The sequence below is a fragment of the Corapipo altera genome, unplaced genomic scaffold, assembly GCF_003945725.1.
Source record: "Corapipo altera isolate COAL_440 unplaced genomic scaffold, ASM394572v1 22b, whole genome shotgun sequence".
Lineage (NCBI taxonomy): Eukaryota > Metazoa > Chordata > Aves > Passeriformes > Pipridae > Corapipo > Corapipo altera.
This window is the reverse complement of record NW_020884876.1, coordinates 7,979,695-7,995,317: the sequence shown is the minus strand read 5'-3', so window position 1 is coordinate 7,995,317 and position 15,623 is coordinate 7,979,695. Positions and strand designations below refer to the sequence as shown.

The 15,623-nt window shown below is 43.3% G+C and overlaps 1 protein-coding gene across 1 annotated transcript in view; it reads right to left on the bottom strand.

Annotated features, from left to right (window-relative positions):
* ENPP6 (ectonucleotide pyrophosphatase/phosphodiesterase 6) overlaps window positions 1-15,422 on the bottom strand; it is a 30,165-nt gene extending 14,743 nt beyond the window's left edge. Inside the window, exons 1-2 of the mRNA XM_027636004.1 lie at window positions 15,167-15,422; window positions 4,523-4,702 (exon numbers count right to left, since the gene is read on the bottom strand). Coding sequence (XP_027491805.1) covers window positions 4,523-4,702; window positions 15,167-15,422 — 436 coding nt within the window. The remainder of the gene's footprint in view (window positions 1-4,522; window positions 4,703-15,166) is intronic.
* Between the last annotated feature and the right edge of the window lie 201 nt (window positions 15,423-15,623).

Sequence of the window (15,623 nt, the reverse complement as noted above, 5' to 3'; positions counted from 1 at the left end):
TATTTTCCTGTTAAAACACATCTGCATAATCTTAAACTTCTATCTAAATTTTATTTATATTAAAATTGTGGGTCTGTGTGATGATGCTTGCTTTTAATTCTTCCCGTTGCCCCAAACATATGTGATCTAATCCTCCCCTTTCTGTATGAAGATACTTTACTGTTTATCTCTCCACCACAATCCACCATGAAACTAATCTGCAGCCTGGTTGAAGAGCCTGTAGATTACTTGACCATCCCACAGTAAAACTTCAATACATCTGCACACAGCACCCCCAAGACATTATGTTGTGCAACAGAGACAGGTCCCAGCTGCTACCTAACCAAATCATAAAAAAATGTATTCCATAAATTTCCTGAAGTCATATCCACGGAGCCCCCTGCCCTGAGGGCATGCAGCTTCGGTCTTTTGCAGGATGTCTTGGGTGCTACCAGCAGCAAAACATGGGCTTACAGCTAACTCAGATGCTAAAAGTGATGCAGTAGTCCTCTGTGGGCTTTACTAGTATTTCAGGACTGAACTGGAACTTTGGAGCCAATTGTCTGACACTTGAGTCTGGGAACAGATTGGCTCTAAAGCCAGGCAAGAAGTTAAGGATGCACTTGGAAAGATGTTGGGACCACCTAGTATTTTTGTTCAGGTGTAGGACGGCTCATAGCCAGTGACTAATACCACCACTTTGCCTCTTTTTTCTTCTTCAGATACTGACATCAGATTGTAATTTTCTCACATAACATCCCTCAGAACTACTCACAGGATAACTGGAAGCATTAACCTCTTGGGGATCTGGGATATTTTAGCTGTTGCGATATCTTTGCTATTTCTAGATTGTCAGGTGATGAGCATGACATAAAAGACTACAGACATAGCAACAATTAGAAATAATTTTGGCCACTAAATATTGGTCTTCAAGTATGCAGTTCGTTGGCAGTACCACTGAAAATTCAGGCTGCTTAAATATGAAGAGCTTCCTGTTTCTTTTTAGCCTCTATGATAAACAGAACTTAAATTTGGATTTTTGATGTTAAGGCTTGTTACAATTCCAAAATACTGGCCACGAAGACCCTTTAATATTTAGATTTCATTTTGGTAGAGGCCAGGACAGATGGTAAATCTTCTCATTTAAATATTATGGGAAAGGAAATTTAAACAGATTTGGAGACAGAAAAAGGGAATGTTTTTTCTTGTTTAAACTAGAAATAGTTAAGCTATATTTATGAAGATGTTAGATACCTTTTTCACAGTTTTGTGTGACACTAAACCTTTATTTAAAAACTTGAACTACTGGAGCAGGAATAAGGACTTCTTTCAGAGTGATATATAGGCTCCTCTTTATCTATCTGACATGGAGACCTGAACCTCTGCCAGCTTTAAATTGCATTTCTAAACATTTGTTTAAGAGTTGGACACTTCATGTCATAACAAGTTTTGAAAACTTTCCAGATGAGCTGTATGATCTGGTAAATGTTGTGTTTAAATGGCAAAAGTTGAGTTCAGAGCCTTTTTTTCCCTCTTTCATTTCAGTGTTTAGAGAAGATGTCACTGCACTTCAGCTGAAGCAGCTGCATACGCAGTTAGCACAGGCTGCTGGAAAATAAAGGAGTTTGAGCACCTATGGTGACACAATCCAGTGGGCTGAGGATCACTCCAAAGCTTTGACTTTGCCAAGACTGCTGGGATGCTCTTGCACTCCTCTGGGCATTCTCCATCCACTGGAGCAGCAGTGCTTCAGACGGGCAACCTGGGCATGAGCCTGAGAATTTCACCTCATGTAGATTGTGAAGAAAGGAGAAAAATGTCCTTACAAGCCCAGGTCTTACATTTTGTCAGAACTGGTGTTTGGGACCCCTGGTATGGTGATATTTTGGCTCCTCTGTTCCAGCATCACGAGATCCCAGATGAGTTCTGCCCATGAGTTGTCTTTGCTGGGTTTACACTGGGCTCACAGATAAAGTTGTGATGGATGGTCATTTGCATCCGACAGCCCTCCTGCTCTGTGTTCCTGTTTGCTGGGGTCTGGATTTTACTTCTTTACGCACTGACTACACATGAGAGAGGAATGTAGGGAAGAATATGAAGCAGCAGATTTTGCATTCAGACTGCAAAGCTTGGAACTGGCCCTGAGGAGGAAATGGCAGTGGTGTAAGTTAATCCTGGGAATCAACTCGCTGGCATTTCTGCTATGGTTGATTGATTTCATTTGTCTTCAATGCTGGCTAAAGAGAAAATAGCATCTTCCAGAACAAAGTGTGTTGAATTTGGCTCTATACTGCTGTTCTTATGAAGAGTTTCTGAAACTTTTCCTGTTTGGTTCTTTATCATATTTGTAAGATTCATTACTAAGCAGAAGTATATCCTCAGGCTGGAAAGATAATCACTAACAGCAGATTATATGTAGTGCAAATGTCTGTGGGACCTCTACTTGCCTTGGTTATTAAATCTTTTTTTTTATTATTTTCATTTTGTTTAGTAGTGCTTCCAAGTCAAATGTCTTGTTAAGAATTAAAGTTTTAAAATGATAGATCTAGAATTTTTATAAAGGACTTTGTCCTTACTATGGAACTAGAAAACAGTTTAAAAACTTGTATAGGGGAAATGTAATAAATGCTACTGCATTTGGAGTGACTTCTGTTTACCCCATATACACCTGGAGTCCTACTGCAGCCCAACAACCCTGTGTTTTAGTTCAATAGTTCTACATTTCACCCCACTTCCTGCCCTGTGCCTGACTTTGTATGGTATATGTGTCCTCTGAGACCATGAATACTCTTAAAATAAGCATGTCCTTAATTGTTTGCTGAACTGAGGCACTGATGGCTTTGCCAAAGGTCACTCATCACAGATAAATAATTAAGGAGAGACAGATGTACATGTCACAGTCCACAGCTAAAATACTAGATCCACAAAAAATTCCCCCTCTGTGTCGTAAGAGTCAATGCATACACTTGGCAGCATAAGCACTGGGAAAAGGGAGGCTCTATTGTTGCAATTTTCAACTGGAAATAGCAGGCAGAGAAGAGTGAAGGGTATACATATGTATGCAAGGATACATACATATACATCTCCTATGTCTTCTCCCTGGGAAACACTTCTCAAAGGGCAACATGTAGGAGCTAGGTAAAGTCCAAAGGCATTTAATGGAAAGAGATACTGTTGGGTTTTTTATTTCAGCATCTCTCTGTAGCCTGTTACATCTATTCAGTACATAATTATACCTATTGAGAGCAACTATATTAGTGGGTAAAAATGAATAGTCTATAGAAAGAAGTCTTTTGTAAATTTTTAGAAGAATTCCTACATTCTTGTATAACTACTATTTGCATTGCTGTTAGGTCACTTGGGTGATCTTCAGTAACAAGCAGCATTTTTTTCAGGGCTGATCCAAACCATTATATGTCAGTCACCCTGACTGCCTCCGAGTCCATAAGGCAATATTGTCACCCTCAGGTCTTTTTGCTCTTCACTACTATAGAAACGCTCTAGATGGCTTTTCAATGTTTTCCATCTTGGTTTGATCTTTCTTCCCATTCCTTAGAACTGTGGACTTTTTATCTGGAACACCATTAGCCACATTGCACGGACAGACTGTGGCCAGGCACATGTGCACCGGGATGCAGAGACGAGCAGTCCGGGAGCCCACGGAGCCCAGTGCCACTGCCCTACTGGCACTGGCTGTATCCAGGACAGCTCTTCTAACAGCTCCGTGGTCCTCTAGCCTGCACTTGCACATATGAGGATATCTGCATACTGATTAGTATAAGTAGCAGAGTTAAAAGGTAAAAAAGTTGAGAATCTCAGTACTTTGCAAGGCATTTGGTCTGGTTGCAGAGCTGGAACATTTATTTCCATGTGAGTTCCTAAATGGATAGTCTAAGGAGATACCTCTTTTTGTTAAAAAGGACTCATTTTTATACATCTCTAGTCATTTCAACTGCCCAATATCTAAAAAATGAGGAACAGGAAGGCCAAGTCCCTCTAAAAGAATGACTCAGACTCAGAGCAACTGGGACCTCAACTCAATCAACAATGAAGGAGGACAAGAGGACAAGGATGCTTTGGTTTCAGCCGGATTTTGTTGTCCCCACAGAACAGATCATCTTCAGCTCTCAGATACTAATTTCCAGATTAAAACCAAACAAGCATTGTGGGAGACTGGTTACCATTTAACTTTAATTGGACCATGAACCATTCATGGAGCAACCATTCAGCACAGCAGAAGCTACAGGCAGGCAAAAGGAATGAGCAGTCGTTGGAGGAGGGGATGCTCTACAAGCCAGTGCCCTCCTGAAGGTAACGTTTAGTGGAAAGCTGCCTCCAGTGACACTTCAGTCTTTTCCTTTGTAAGCATATACAAATTATCATGACCCAAGAAAAGATAATTCATTTATATGAGTGGTTAGCAAAGCACTCAACATTCTTGTCTGTATTCCAGGACTGTGTTAGAGAGCCATTCCTAAAGAATATGGAGTGCTCAGATGTAAAGATGCACTGTTAAAATGGCAGCAATTTTTCACATACTTACCGGGCCAATAGTACATGGAAACGTTCTTTTTAGCTTTCGTCATTGTGACCCACAAAGGCTCAGATCCATTCCACCAGAGAGGCATCAAGCTTTCTTTATTCACACCAATATCAAAAGATACATTTGCCTTCTGGTCCCACATGTAGTTTCCAGTCATCTGATGGACCTCACAGTGGCGACCTTTTGGGATGGACAAAAAAACCAGCACAATCAGATTGGTGTTCTGCAGCAGAAGGATGCCACCAGCACCACTGCTGCTACTACTGGATCATCCAGCAAATCAGCTGAAAAGATCTGACTTGAACTCAGGGATCTCTTACCTTGCAACTGCTCATACAATCTCCTTGACTGCTACCTTTTATTGAGGTGCTCTAGTTAGCTTGCTATATCTCACAGTTCAGCCACCTAAAAATTAGTTGCTGAAACTTGTCAGCCCCCTGTGTTGCCTTCACAGTCAGTGGATAAGAAGAGGCATGTCTAGAAAACAAATCATGCCACCCCAAGACAGGCGTCTCAGATATCTGGAAGTGCATATTGCTCTCTGTTAACGGTAGTGAAAGATCACAGCATTTTCTTAATTTCAGGCGGCCAAATTTTAGACAGCTGAGGCCAGAAGAAACAAACCCCGCACCCATGGCCTGCTCACCATCCTGCACCCAGCCCAAGCACACCAACCACGTCAGCAGTAACACGCGCGGGGGCCACCTGACTCCTCCGATACACGCAGCACCTACCAAGTCTGAGGCCATTTTAAGGTACCCACCAGCACTCAGAATCAGAGGGCTGTGGGAAGCAGGCTATGACCAGGAGAGGATAAGAACACAATCTAAAAACATTGAATGAAGTTCGGGAAACTTGCATTTCTCCTTCCTTTTTCCATAGGACACATTGTTTTTCTGCAAACAAGCGAAAACTAGGCAAAAACTTTTCTATGTTACATTTATTTTTCCATTATCATTATATTTTATTTTTTTTGTAATGATCATGCTTTGTTCTTGGTTATGGGCACAGCAATCATTTCATCAGGCATGTTCAGCCCTCTTACTGTATCTTAGGGGCCCTTGGGCAACTTTGTATTACAAGAAACTAGTGTATAATAACTGAGAGATGCCTCCTACTTCCTGTCATTGTCAGAAGAGACTATATTTTAAGAATTATTCTGCAGATGAATTAACAGAAATGGGAAAAGAAACGTTGAAGACTAAGTTGTACTGGAAGTTCCTGATTTCCATATCTTAAAAAGCAACAACTGAAGCATGTGTTAGACACTGTCATCATTAGCTGGTGAATCATGTTATTGCAGGGATCCAGATAACAGGCTTTGATTATTGTGAGCCTGAGCATGGTGATCAGAACTGAAATAACCTTGGTATGCTTGTTTTGAAAAGGCTTCATTTCAAGCAGAGGACTCTGTATACTTTGGGTACATGTGACCTTGAAATGAATTTTGAACTCTCCTTCTCTACTACAAAGTATTTCAATTATGCAAAACATTTCCTCGTTCCCAGAGGAGAAAAGCAGTCCCAGTTTGTGGCAGTCGCTATTTATGATATTAAGCCAAACAGGTTTAATACAGGAGAACTGGTGGATTGGATGGGCAGTAATCTGTCCTCTTCAGGCTGCCAAGTGCTCTCCTTGCTGTCTCAAAAGAGATAGAAGGAAGTCTCTATATTGCATCAAAAACGCAGCCTTAAACTTAGAGGGCAACCTCAGCTTCTTAAAGTTGATGTATTCCTAAGCATCTATCAACTTAATAAATTGCAGGCAGGCAACTTGTGCCAGCCTGGGAAACTTGTAGTTCAGTACTGAAGCTGTATCTGCATGAGACCTACAGATTAGGTATCTGTATGATTACAGTGTAGTCTTCACATAGAATCAACGAGCTCTAGCTGCCAGTGATCCTGTAGGACTTAAGGTCTCCTATCTCTTTGTCCCCTGTCTTTAAGGAAGAAATTGGAGATTGTTCTTTGTAGTATTGTTGGGAAGTTTAATTAATGGTTTGCACTAATACAGAGGACAGTGTTCTGATCTCCACATTAGATGACTTCGACTTTCTATGGACTACAAGTCTTTCTTTTTAATATTGAAAAAGAGGTATAGAAGACTGCAAGGCATCAATTTTCATTGCAGATATCCCTGGTTCACAGGGCCAGAAAATAAAATCAGATGAGCAGACAGATCAAAGGAGATGACCATTTAATGCCATTCACATCTGCTTACCTGAGGCCCGTGTCCCAGAAAGACCCCAGAACTCTTTGGTCAATAATCATCAATAATCAACTAATCAATCTCTTCCTTGAGTTGCACATCCCGATATGTATCATCAGTAAATGCTGTTCAAAAAGTATGCCTGGTCTCTAATTTTATTTTTGACCTTTGTTAATCTTCAGCCATGGCTATTCTGAGCCTTGCTCACTAGATTAAAAAGCCCTCCAATAACAAGCATTTCTGCCCCCGCCAATTAATTAATTAATTAATAATTGATTCATTCTTCTTAATTAAGAAGAATTAAGATCACTTCTCAAGTTTCTTTTGGGTCACCTGTACAATCCTAGTTCTTTACATCCCCTGTTTTAACTTGTTTTCTCCAGCCTAAGAAAATTACCTTTGGTGAGCTTCTTTTGGATTATTATCAAAATGGCATCATGGTGTTTGAGAGTCACCATAAAATGCCGAATTTTTTATTTCTTCCATTACAGCAGCTTTCTTCTGTAATCAAACATTATCTTAAGAGTTTCAAACAGAATCAGGGCAAAAAGCAGTTTCAGCATACAGATGTCATTATTAAAACACACTGCAATTGTAGTAAAAATTACCCCTTCCACAAGCAGTATAGGAAAACAAAGAGGGTGTAGTTCCCAGCAATATGATAACTGCTGTATCCTTCTGGAAGAGAGCCAGCAAAAGCATTTACAAGTCTGCGTGCTACAGCTTACTTGAACACTACACTTCTTACAGCATTTGTCTAAATCACATTCCCATGTCTCCAGGCACTTTTGTCAGCATTCAAATGAATCTCTGCAAAACAAAGATGAAATTTAAAAAAACCAACAAAACACACAGCCATTTGGCCACGCAAAACAGCAGCACAGTAACTCTGAGTGCTGTGCACCCTACATTGGCTGTATGTGACATCTGGAAACCAGAGCATGTGCTCCTGCAGCATTTGCTTTCTTTGGTGGTCTTTCACTGACTGCATGTCAAGATTACTGCATGTCAAGTAGGCACGAAACATCATAAAGTGACCACCTGTGTGTAAATTACAAGAGAAAATGCACTTCTGAGACACTCAATCTTTTCTTTACAAGAGGGGCCCTGTGTGACAGACGTGCAATGCTATACTTAGGTGCATCGGGCAACAAAACAGAGGTAAATTATCTCTGCACTGAGCAAATGAGATTTATCAGAGAACTCATGGTGTGTGTATTAGCCAACACAGCAAAGGTACTGGAATCTGATGATGACATCAGTACTAAATGTAGCTGAATGTAGCTAAATGTACTCTCTGATATTATATACATACCTTGCCACTATGGTGACACCTTTTCTCTCATGTCCCAGCATGATGTCCTCACTCTGTGGTCAGTGGTCAGGAGGGCAGATACAAGCATAGGCATGTATAGCATGAGGCTATACAGGCTGGGAAAGAATTAAGTTCCTCCATGCAAACAGTGGATGACTTGTCCTGGGAATTGCTCTGCTTATATGGCTGCCTGCCATAAAGAGGAAGAGAGCAGGACTATAAAGTCACCAGCACCATATTCCTGTTCTGGAGCAGATACCATGGTCTTGCTGTCCCCAAGGGCTGAGCTTTGATATATGCCCTACTCTGCTGTTCCCCTGATGGGTCTCATCTGCTCTGCTTTGAAAAGAAAAACCACAGGAAAAAACAAAACCCACATGCGAAACCTTACGTGGCCTGGAGAAGACCAGGGCTCATGAGAAGTTCAGGGGGAGCACTGGCCTGGGTAAAGTGGCCCTGCCATCTGCAGATCCCCAAGTGAAAGCAGTACTTGCAAGATGCACACAGGCAATTCAAGTTCGCAAAAGAGCTTGCTGGCAAAGACTTTCCAATATTTTATGACCTCCAATACCAGACAGAGCCAAAGCATAAACACCTTAGCCTGCATCAGGCAAGACTTTGCAATCCAAGTAGGATCACATCAAAAGGCATAGAAAAATCTCTGCTATACACAGCATTAATTTTTTCCCCTGAAGGAGATTAATTTAGTAAGAGTATGAAACTCTCAATTCAGTGCTTTCATCATGGGGCCAGGGCTGGGGTGCACAAAAATTGCTTATAAAACATCCAGCTGAGGTTTTGCAGATGCCCTCTTGTGTGAGAAGTCAGATCTTTTGTCCCTCAGGAGCAGGGGCTTCAAGCTGTCAGTTCCCCTCCTGAACCCTCCACTGACAGTGGTGGGCTGAGGGACCACTCTGGGACCTCCGACCACCCACAGCTGGGTACGACTCGAGGGCACCACAGTTCCAAGCCTACAGAAGGCCAGAACAAAACAGTGGGCAAAGCTGCTGCCTGCACCATTAGAGTATGAGCCTCTGGCAGTTTTCTGTCAGTCAGCTGTGACTTCGCTCTGGGCAAAGAAATACCTTGATACGTGAATGTCCACTCACTGCCACTAATATCTGGTAGTAGGCACACTAGTTGTGTGCTGTGAGGCTGTAGCTAGTAAGAAGGAAAAAACTCCATATTTCAATTCCTAGCATGTGAACTTGTGTTAGAGAAAACTGTTCTGTTCTCCACTTTGGAAGTGTTTCCATTTTTCTAACTGGTAGAAAGCAAACAAATATTTTTTCTATAGGTGGAAGAGAAAAATCTTGGTGCTTGGCATTACAGCCTTTCTGCAGGCGTTGAGTAAACAAAGTGAGAGGAAGAATGTGAAAATTAAAATCCTCATGGTTCCCACTGTCTTCTCCAGCCTGCCCTTGCCTGCCTTGCCCTACCCCTTCCCTGCCAGTTAATAGTATTACCACAGACTTCTTCATGCTCTTTCGCTTCCCAACACACAGTTTTTGAAATGGAAAGCTAATGAATACAAGAAAAAGAAGGGACTTGATTTCAAAACTGTATGTCATGAACAGAACCTTCTAAATCCTTGCTGCTGCTGGCATCTGTAATTGTTTAAAGAGGAACAAAAGGAAAAAAATCCTATTCCCTTGTCACTCATTATGCGCTTTATGTCCTTCTGGTTTTTTTCTAAGCTTGGACAGTGAAGTAGAGGTAGTTCCAGTTCATGTGTAGCAATAATAAACTTCCCTGTTGTACTCCTATCCTTTCATTTTTTATGCCTCAAACAACATACAAGTATTGTTTATGTAGTTAAGAACTTGCTTAACTGCTAAACAGAAACTGTCAGCATCCTCCTCTGGACTAGGCTGGAATCTGGATACCATTAAATGGGCAGTAGAAAAGGGGCATCCACTAGAACCAGCCAGACTCCAGAGGATTCCAGGGGTGGGAGCCCAAAGAATATTTGCTACCAGAAAACGTGGAATAAATGAAGGGCGGTGTGTGTTGATTTGCTGTGCTCAGGGGAAAACAGAAGTAAACTGGCTATTTATTAACCTTCAGCATCATCCACCAAAGCCCCTCAGCAGTCAAGTATGCCAACATCGAGAGTGAGGAGTGGAGGGAGGACACATGAAATGGGTGAAACCTTCAGTCTGGCAGAGTAGACCTTGATGTCAAGCATCCCTGTGACCTCTGCCATGTTGCCCCTTTCCCTCGTGGCACCCAGAGGAGGAGGTGATGGCAGATGCAGGAATGAGCGGCAGTGACTGAGAAAGCACCACCCACCACCCCGGTATTTTAAAGAAGCCCCAAACTGCCATCACTGTGTTACAGCAAGTCTGGATCAGCCCTGCAAAGGCCACAGCCCTCACTTTGTGTGCAGGAGACTGAAATGTCCTCTATTCAACCTCCTTCTCCACCCCACAAACTTCATGGGACCTCACAGCCCCTCTGCCACTTACTTAAGATCAGGTTCTGTCCAAAGAGGGATATAGAGGCCCCTTTCTTGCTCCTCTTCCAAGAAGTTCCCCCCCACCTCTGCAAATCAGGGACTCCCTCTGCTCTTCATGGAGGCCAAGTGAAATACAGCTCTTGGACGTGGGGCTGCACAGCTGACCAGGCAGCTGGCACATCCTCATGGAGGACCTGCCAGAAAGACTTCATTTCTTGTTAGGATCTTGGAAAACAAATCCCCTCTGGGTTTCCACCTCAGATATGATACTGTCTGCCCATGTTTATGCTGGCTGGAAATGGGAGGGGGCCCTGTGTGCCCTGAGCTGGGTGGGACTTCAGGAGAGCTGGGCTACAGGCAGTCCTCCAGCACCCCTCCAACAACTGTGGGTTGGCAGGTGAGGGAGACCCAAACCCTCACTGTGCGCAGTTTTGCTTGACAGATATGGCATGAAAGGCTCTGAAGCAATAACTCATGCTTGCAGCTGCTGCAGGGGAGACCTCAGACTTTCCACTGAGCTTAGTGTGAGAGCTCCCTGCAGTGCCAGGCCACAGCAGGGAAAGAGAAAAATTAAAAGCTCTCCACAGGATAACAACCCTAGTGGCTTGTGGTCTTAATTCCTTCCTTTGCAAAACAAACAGCACATGGTGTGATTAAGGGAGCTTTCTGGGATACACATATTTGGACTCTTTCTTCCCTCCCTTGCCAAGACCATGAAGAGCCCTGCAAAAGCTCTTTCTTGTCATCAGCAACATCTTTTACCTAATTCTCCATTTTGTGTCTTGCAGGCCAACAACTGCAATGTCATAACTGCACCACGTAGAGCTAGGACACCAGGTAGGATTCAGTCTAGCAGCTCAGAAAGCAACTCAACCACCCAAGAACAAGCCTTTATGCCATTGTGGAAGCCAAAGCTGAGAATGAATGAAGTCGTTAGAGAAGATTGCTTTTCAAAGATTCAGATTTTGAGCCAACACATCCTTGGGCTACCTTGCACAGCACTAGATTTTTGTAACAAAACAACTTCTCTGCTTGAATGTCAGTGAGATCCCTTTGGACCAGCAGTGACTTAGCTTTTGTTTGGTGCTTCTTCAAGCAGATAGCAGGTTATGATGCCATTTACCTGGCTTGCAGGAAGACTGGAGCTTCATCTCAAGCTCTGAATCATTGAGTGACTTTACATAAAGAAAGTAAACCATTAGCATTTTTCTTAATTCTGTGCTCTGGTTTTCTTTCTCATAATTGTTGTAGGTGTGGAGAAAGGGAAAAGATCTCTATACTACACAGGCCCTCAGCTTTGCTCTGAGGCCTTCTGTGTCACTTCGTGAAGCTCCAGCAAGTATCTTCTCGTATCTTAACAGCAGCAGCAGACATAAGTAGGAGGGGGACCCATGAAGAGCTCTGCCATCACCCTGCAGCACTGCATGACCACAGGCAAGTCACCTCCCTCCTATGCTTCCCTTCCAAAATTTATCCTAATTGTTTACCCAGGTTGGGCCCTATTCATCCCGCTGCATCAACGCTTCACCAAGCACCTTGCCTCAGCAAAACAGGGTGTGCTTCTCATTAGCATACACTAAGTATTTGCTTTTAGATACAGGGCTTTTGGTCAACAGTTACAGTTGCATCTATTTGGTTATAGCTTTGAAAATCTGAGTACGCTTGCCATTTCCATGAATGTTAAATTCAGTAAGGCTGCCCTCTTGAAATCAGTGGTAAAGTAAAATATAATGACTTGAAGATCCTGCAGATAATTGGGCAGCTGTGCTGCATGCCATCGCTTGCTAGTTGCCCATTCCAGAGGAAAGCTGTGCTCTGGCAGGGCTGAAGTGTGCAGTTTGGCATCTGCACTCAGAGGCAGAGGGACGGATGCTACGGATGCTGCTGACATCCATAACCTCTGCCTGCAGGTCTGAGCAGGAGCAAGAGGTGAGTTCATGTTTGAGGAGACTGACCTGTCTCAAGAGTGATTATATTTGAGGAGCAGAGTCCAGTGTCCTCCTCCAAAGCCACCAAAATGAAGAAGAGCTTCCCTCAGTATCAACTAAACTTTTCCAGAGTCACAGATGTGGGGTAAGGGCAGTAGGTAGAAAGGAGAGGCCTTGTTCACAAGAATGAATAAAGGCAAGACAGACATGCCAACTGCAGCATTTTCATGCACACACTGTCCTAGACCTGGCAACCATGTACGCTCCTTAATTTAAAGGCCTTGCAAATGAGCAGAGAAAAAAGGGACAGAAGTATTTACAAAAAAAAAAAAAAAAAAAAAAGGTGGGATATAATGAACAAGCTAGGGGTAGAAATGTGCTAGTGGGGCCAGAAATATCTTAAGCTGACTTAGCTGCAAGAAGTCAATATACTTTGAAGCCACATTCACAAATGTTAAGTACAACATTTTGGAGGTTGTAATGTGAATTTCTAAACAGCTCGTGAAGCAGCAATGTAGGACAAGACATGAAAAATAGTTTGTCCCTAATTTCCCAGATGAAATTATGGCAGCATTCAACTTCTAGACATCCCAGTCACAAATGCAAACAAAACCAGTTACAGTTGTGTCTCTCCCCAGCAGAGGAGATGCATAGCTGGTGTAACGCAGTGCAAGCTTTCCCATGCTCGTACAGCAGCAAAAGGGAGATGGCAGTTTGCCAGGCCCTAAGCAGGTCACTATGGCATGATGCTCATGTCACCCTGTCATGCTGCATTTTCTCCAAAAGCTGTCCCAACTTTGTAAACAGAACATGCACAGACTGGACACTGCTTAACACTACATCTGCTGCGTGCCCCAAACTCCCAGCCCAACCTCTCCTTTCTGTGGAGACAGCACCATGGCCCCAAAGGGTAAGAACAGTGCAAACCATGGGACTTACCCTGCTGTCATGCCAGGACAGAACTGTGGGGTCCACTAACACTCTGAGGGCTTAAGGGCACTCTTGAGCCTTCCTTTGGGCATGTTTATTACCTAAACTTTGTCCTCTGTTGGTTCCTGGCCTATTTAACGCTACTGTGGCTCACATGATAGGAAGGTGAATTGCTATGTGCAATGAAGTTATATTTGCATTGATATCCTCATCATAAAGTCTGGAAGACTTGCAAGAAGAGTTAAAGCTGATCTCACAGATTATCTCATTGCTTCAGGCTGGGGTGTAGAACTCTGGCACCTTAAAAATGTGAAGTCTACTAGTGGTATTTCATTACCTAAAACAAAACTCCTTTTTGAGCACAAAGTAGGATGTTTTCAAAGCTCCTGAAGAGACTGATTATAGACTTCACTCCATTCATACACACTTAAAAGGACATATTTCTAAATGTGGTAAGGAGTGAAATGTGTCACTCACTTTCCCTCTTCTCTTTAACAGCTCCATCCAAAGACTTTTTTGCACCCATGAAGTGTTAGGCTGGTTTGCCTATGTACACCTAAAGAACATGGTCTGGAGTGGAACAACATCTCTATTTTCAGTCATGACATTTATTCTTCATACATATATTTGCACCAAGTCATGAAAGAAAAAAAAAGCCAAAAACTTGTGGTGGTTTTGCACTCTTTTCTGTTCAGAGATGAGCAAGAGAAAGGTGTTTCTCTTGAGAGAAAGGGAGGAAGGGGTTAAGCATCTCTAAAACTAGTTGGGCACAACTGATGTCAAATATCTGTTTTACAATGGCATCTATTTGCTTTCCCAGCAAGCAGTATATGGATCACTGGGCACTGCATTGTTCCAAGGACAGTGGAAGATGCCACATATCTTAGGAGAGGATAGATTTTCTCACTCCTCCTTATTAGGTAGGAGTTCTTGTTTGTTAAATAACTCCAGAGTAGAATCCAATCAGAAACTCCAGAAAAAAACTGTTTTTAATTTTTTTCACTTAACTGTTGTTTCCTGCGTGTTTGACTCTGATGAAATTGGCCCAGCTGTACTCTGTGCAGCTTCCTTGTGTCACTGTAATCATGTAATCATGTGTTCTCCACTTAAAAGCAAATCAGCATCATGAAAACTATAACTGTGCTCTCAATTTTCTGAAAGCCCCTCCTGGGCATTCAGAAAAACTACAGGGGAGCAAAAGCAAAAATCCTTAATGTTTTTGTATTTGGGTATTTCAGATTATTACAGATATGATGACATAGCGCAAAGTTAAGACAGGAACTTGTGAAAAGAAAGTCTACTAAGTTTAAACAGAAATGTAATGCTGAACTTCCCAAAACAGACCTACTGACTGGGACTCAGTTCTTCTTGTAGGCACACTGAGTTTATACACATTTTTTATTAACTGAAAAGTCCTTGAGCAGGCTCTGGATTCATTTTCCATGCATTTCCCACTTATTTTTATGTTCTATATATATGCAGTAGCCCCCACCAGTGCTCCCACCAGGAAACCCCAGCTGGTGGTGCTGCTGCAGTGGCAGCAGGTAGGGACCCAGCAACACCGTGGATTAGCAGAGAGGAACTTCAAAAATCAGCTCCAAGCGGCATTTCCAAGTTTGGGGCAGGTTTCAGAAAAGCCATACTGGGCTGTAATGCCACAGCGCTTTTAATCTCCCAACTAAAAGCACGACTTGGGGCATTTTTACATCTTCTTTGGAGGAAAAAGTCACGGGAGCTGCCCCTGCTTCGGCACAGGGAGCTAGCAGCTCCGAGGAGCATCACAGCACAGAAATCCAAGTACTCACCCGTCATCAGCGTGTAGTAATTTGGGTAGGAGAGGCTGGGGAAGTCTGGGGTCATGTAATCCACCTTCACCCCCATGTTCACAATGTCCCGAAAGCCCGGCAGACCCTCCAGCTCGCTGTCATCGATGTAGTCGAAGCGAAAGCCGTCGAGCAAGAATACCAGGAGCTTGCGGTGGGCCGAGGGGGCGGCGGGAAGCGGCAGGAGGGCGGCGAGGGCAGCGGCCAGGAGGGCGGCGAGGAGGCTGTGGCTCCCCATGGCAGGCAGCAGAGAGGGATCTGCGGCAGCTCCGGGGCCGGACCTGGCACTGCTGTCCCTGTCCCGCTTCCAGCGCCCGTGTTAAAGCTACAGCGCTGCCCCGCGCCGCGGGCGTGGGAGGTCACAGAGTAATTGCAAGCAGATGATTAACCTCGAGCTGAGCGAAGAGCTCGATACTTCCCCAGCTGCAGGAAAAAATGC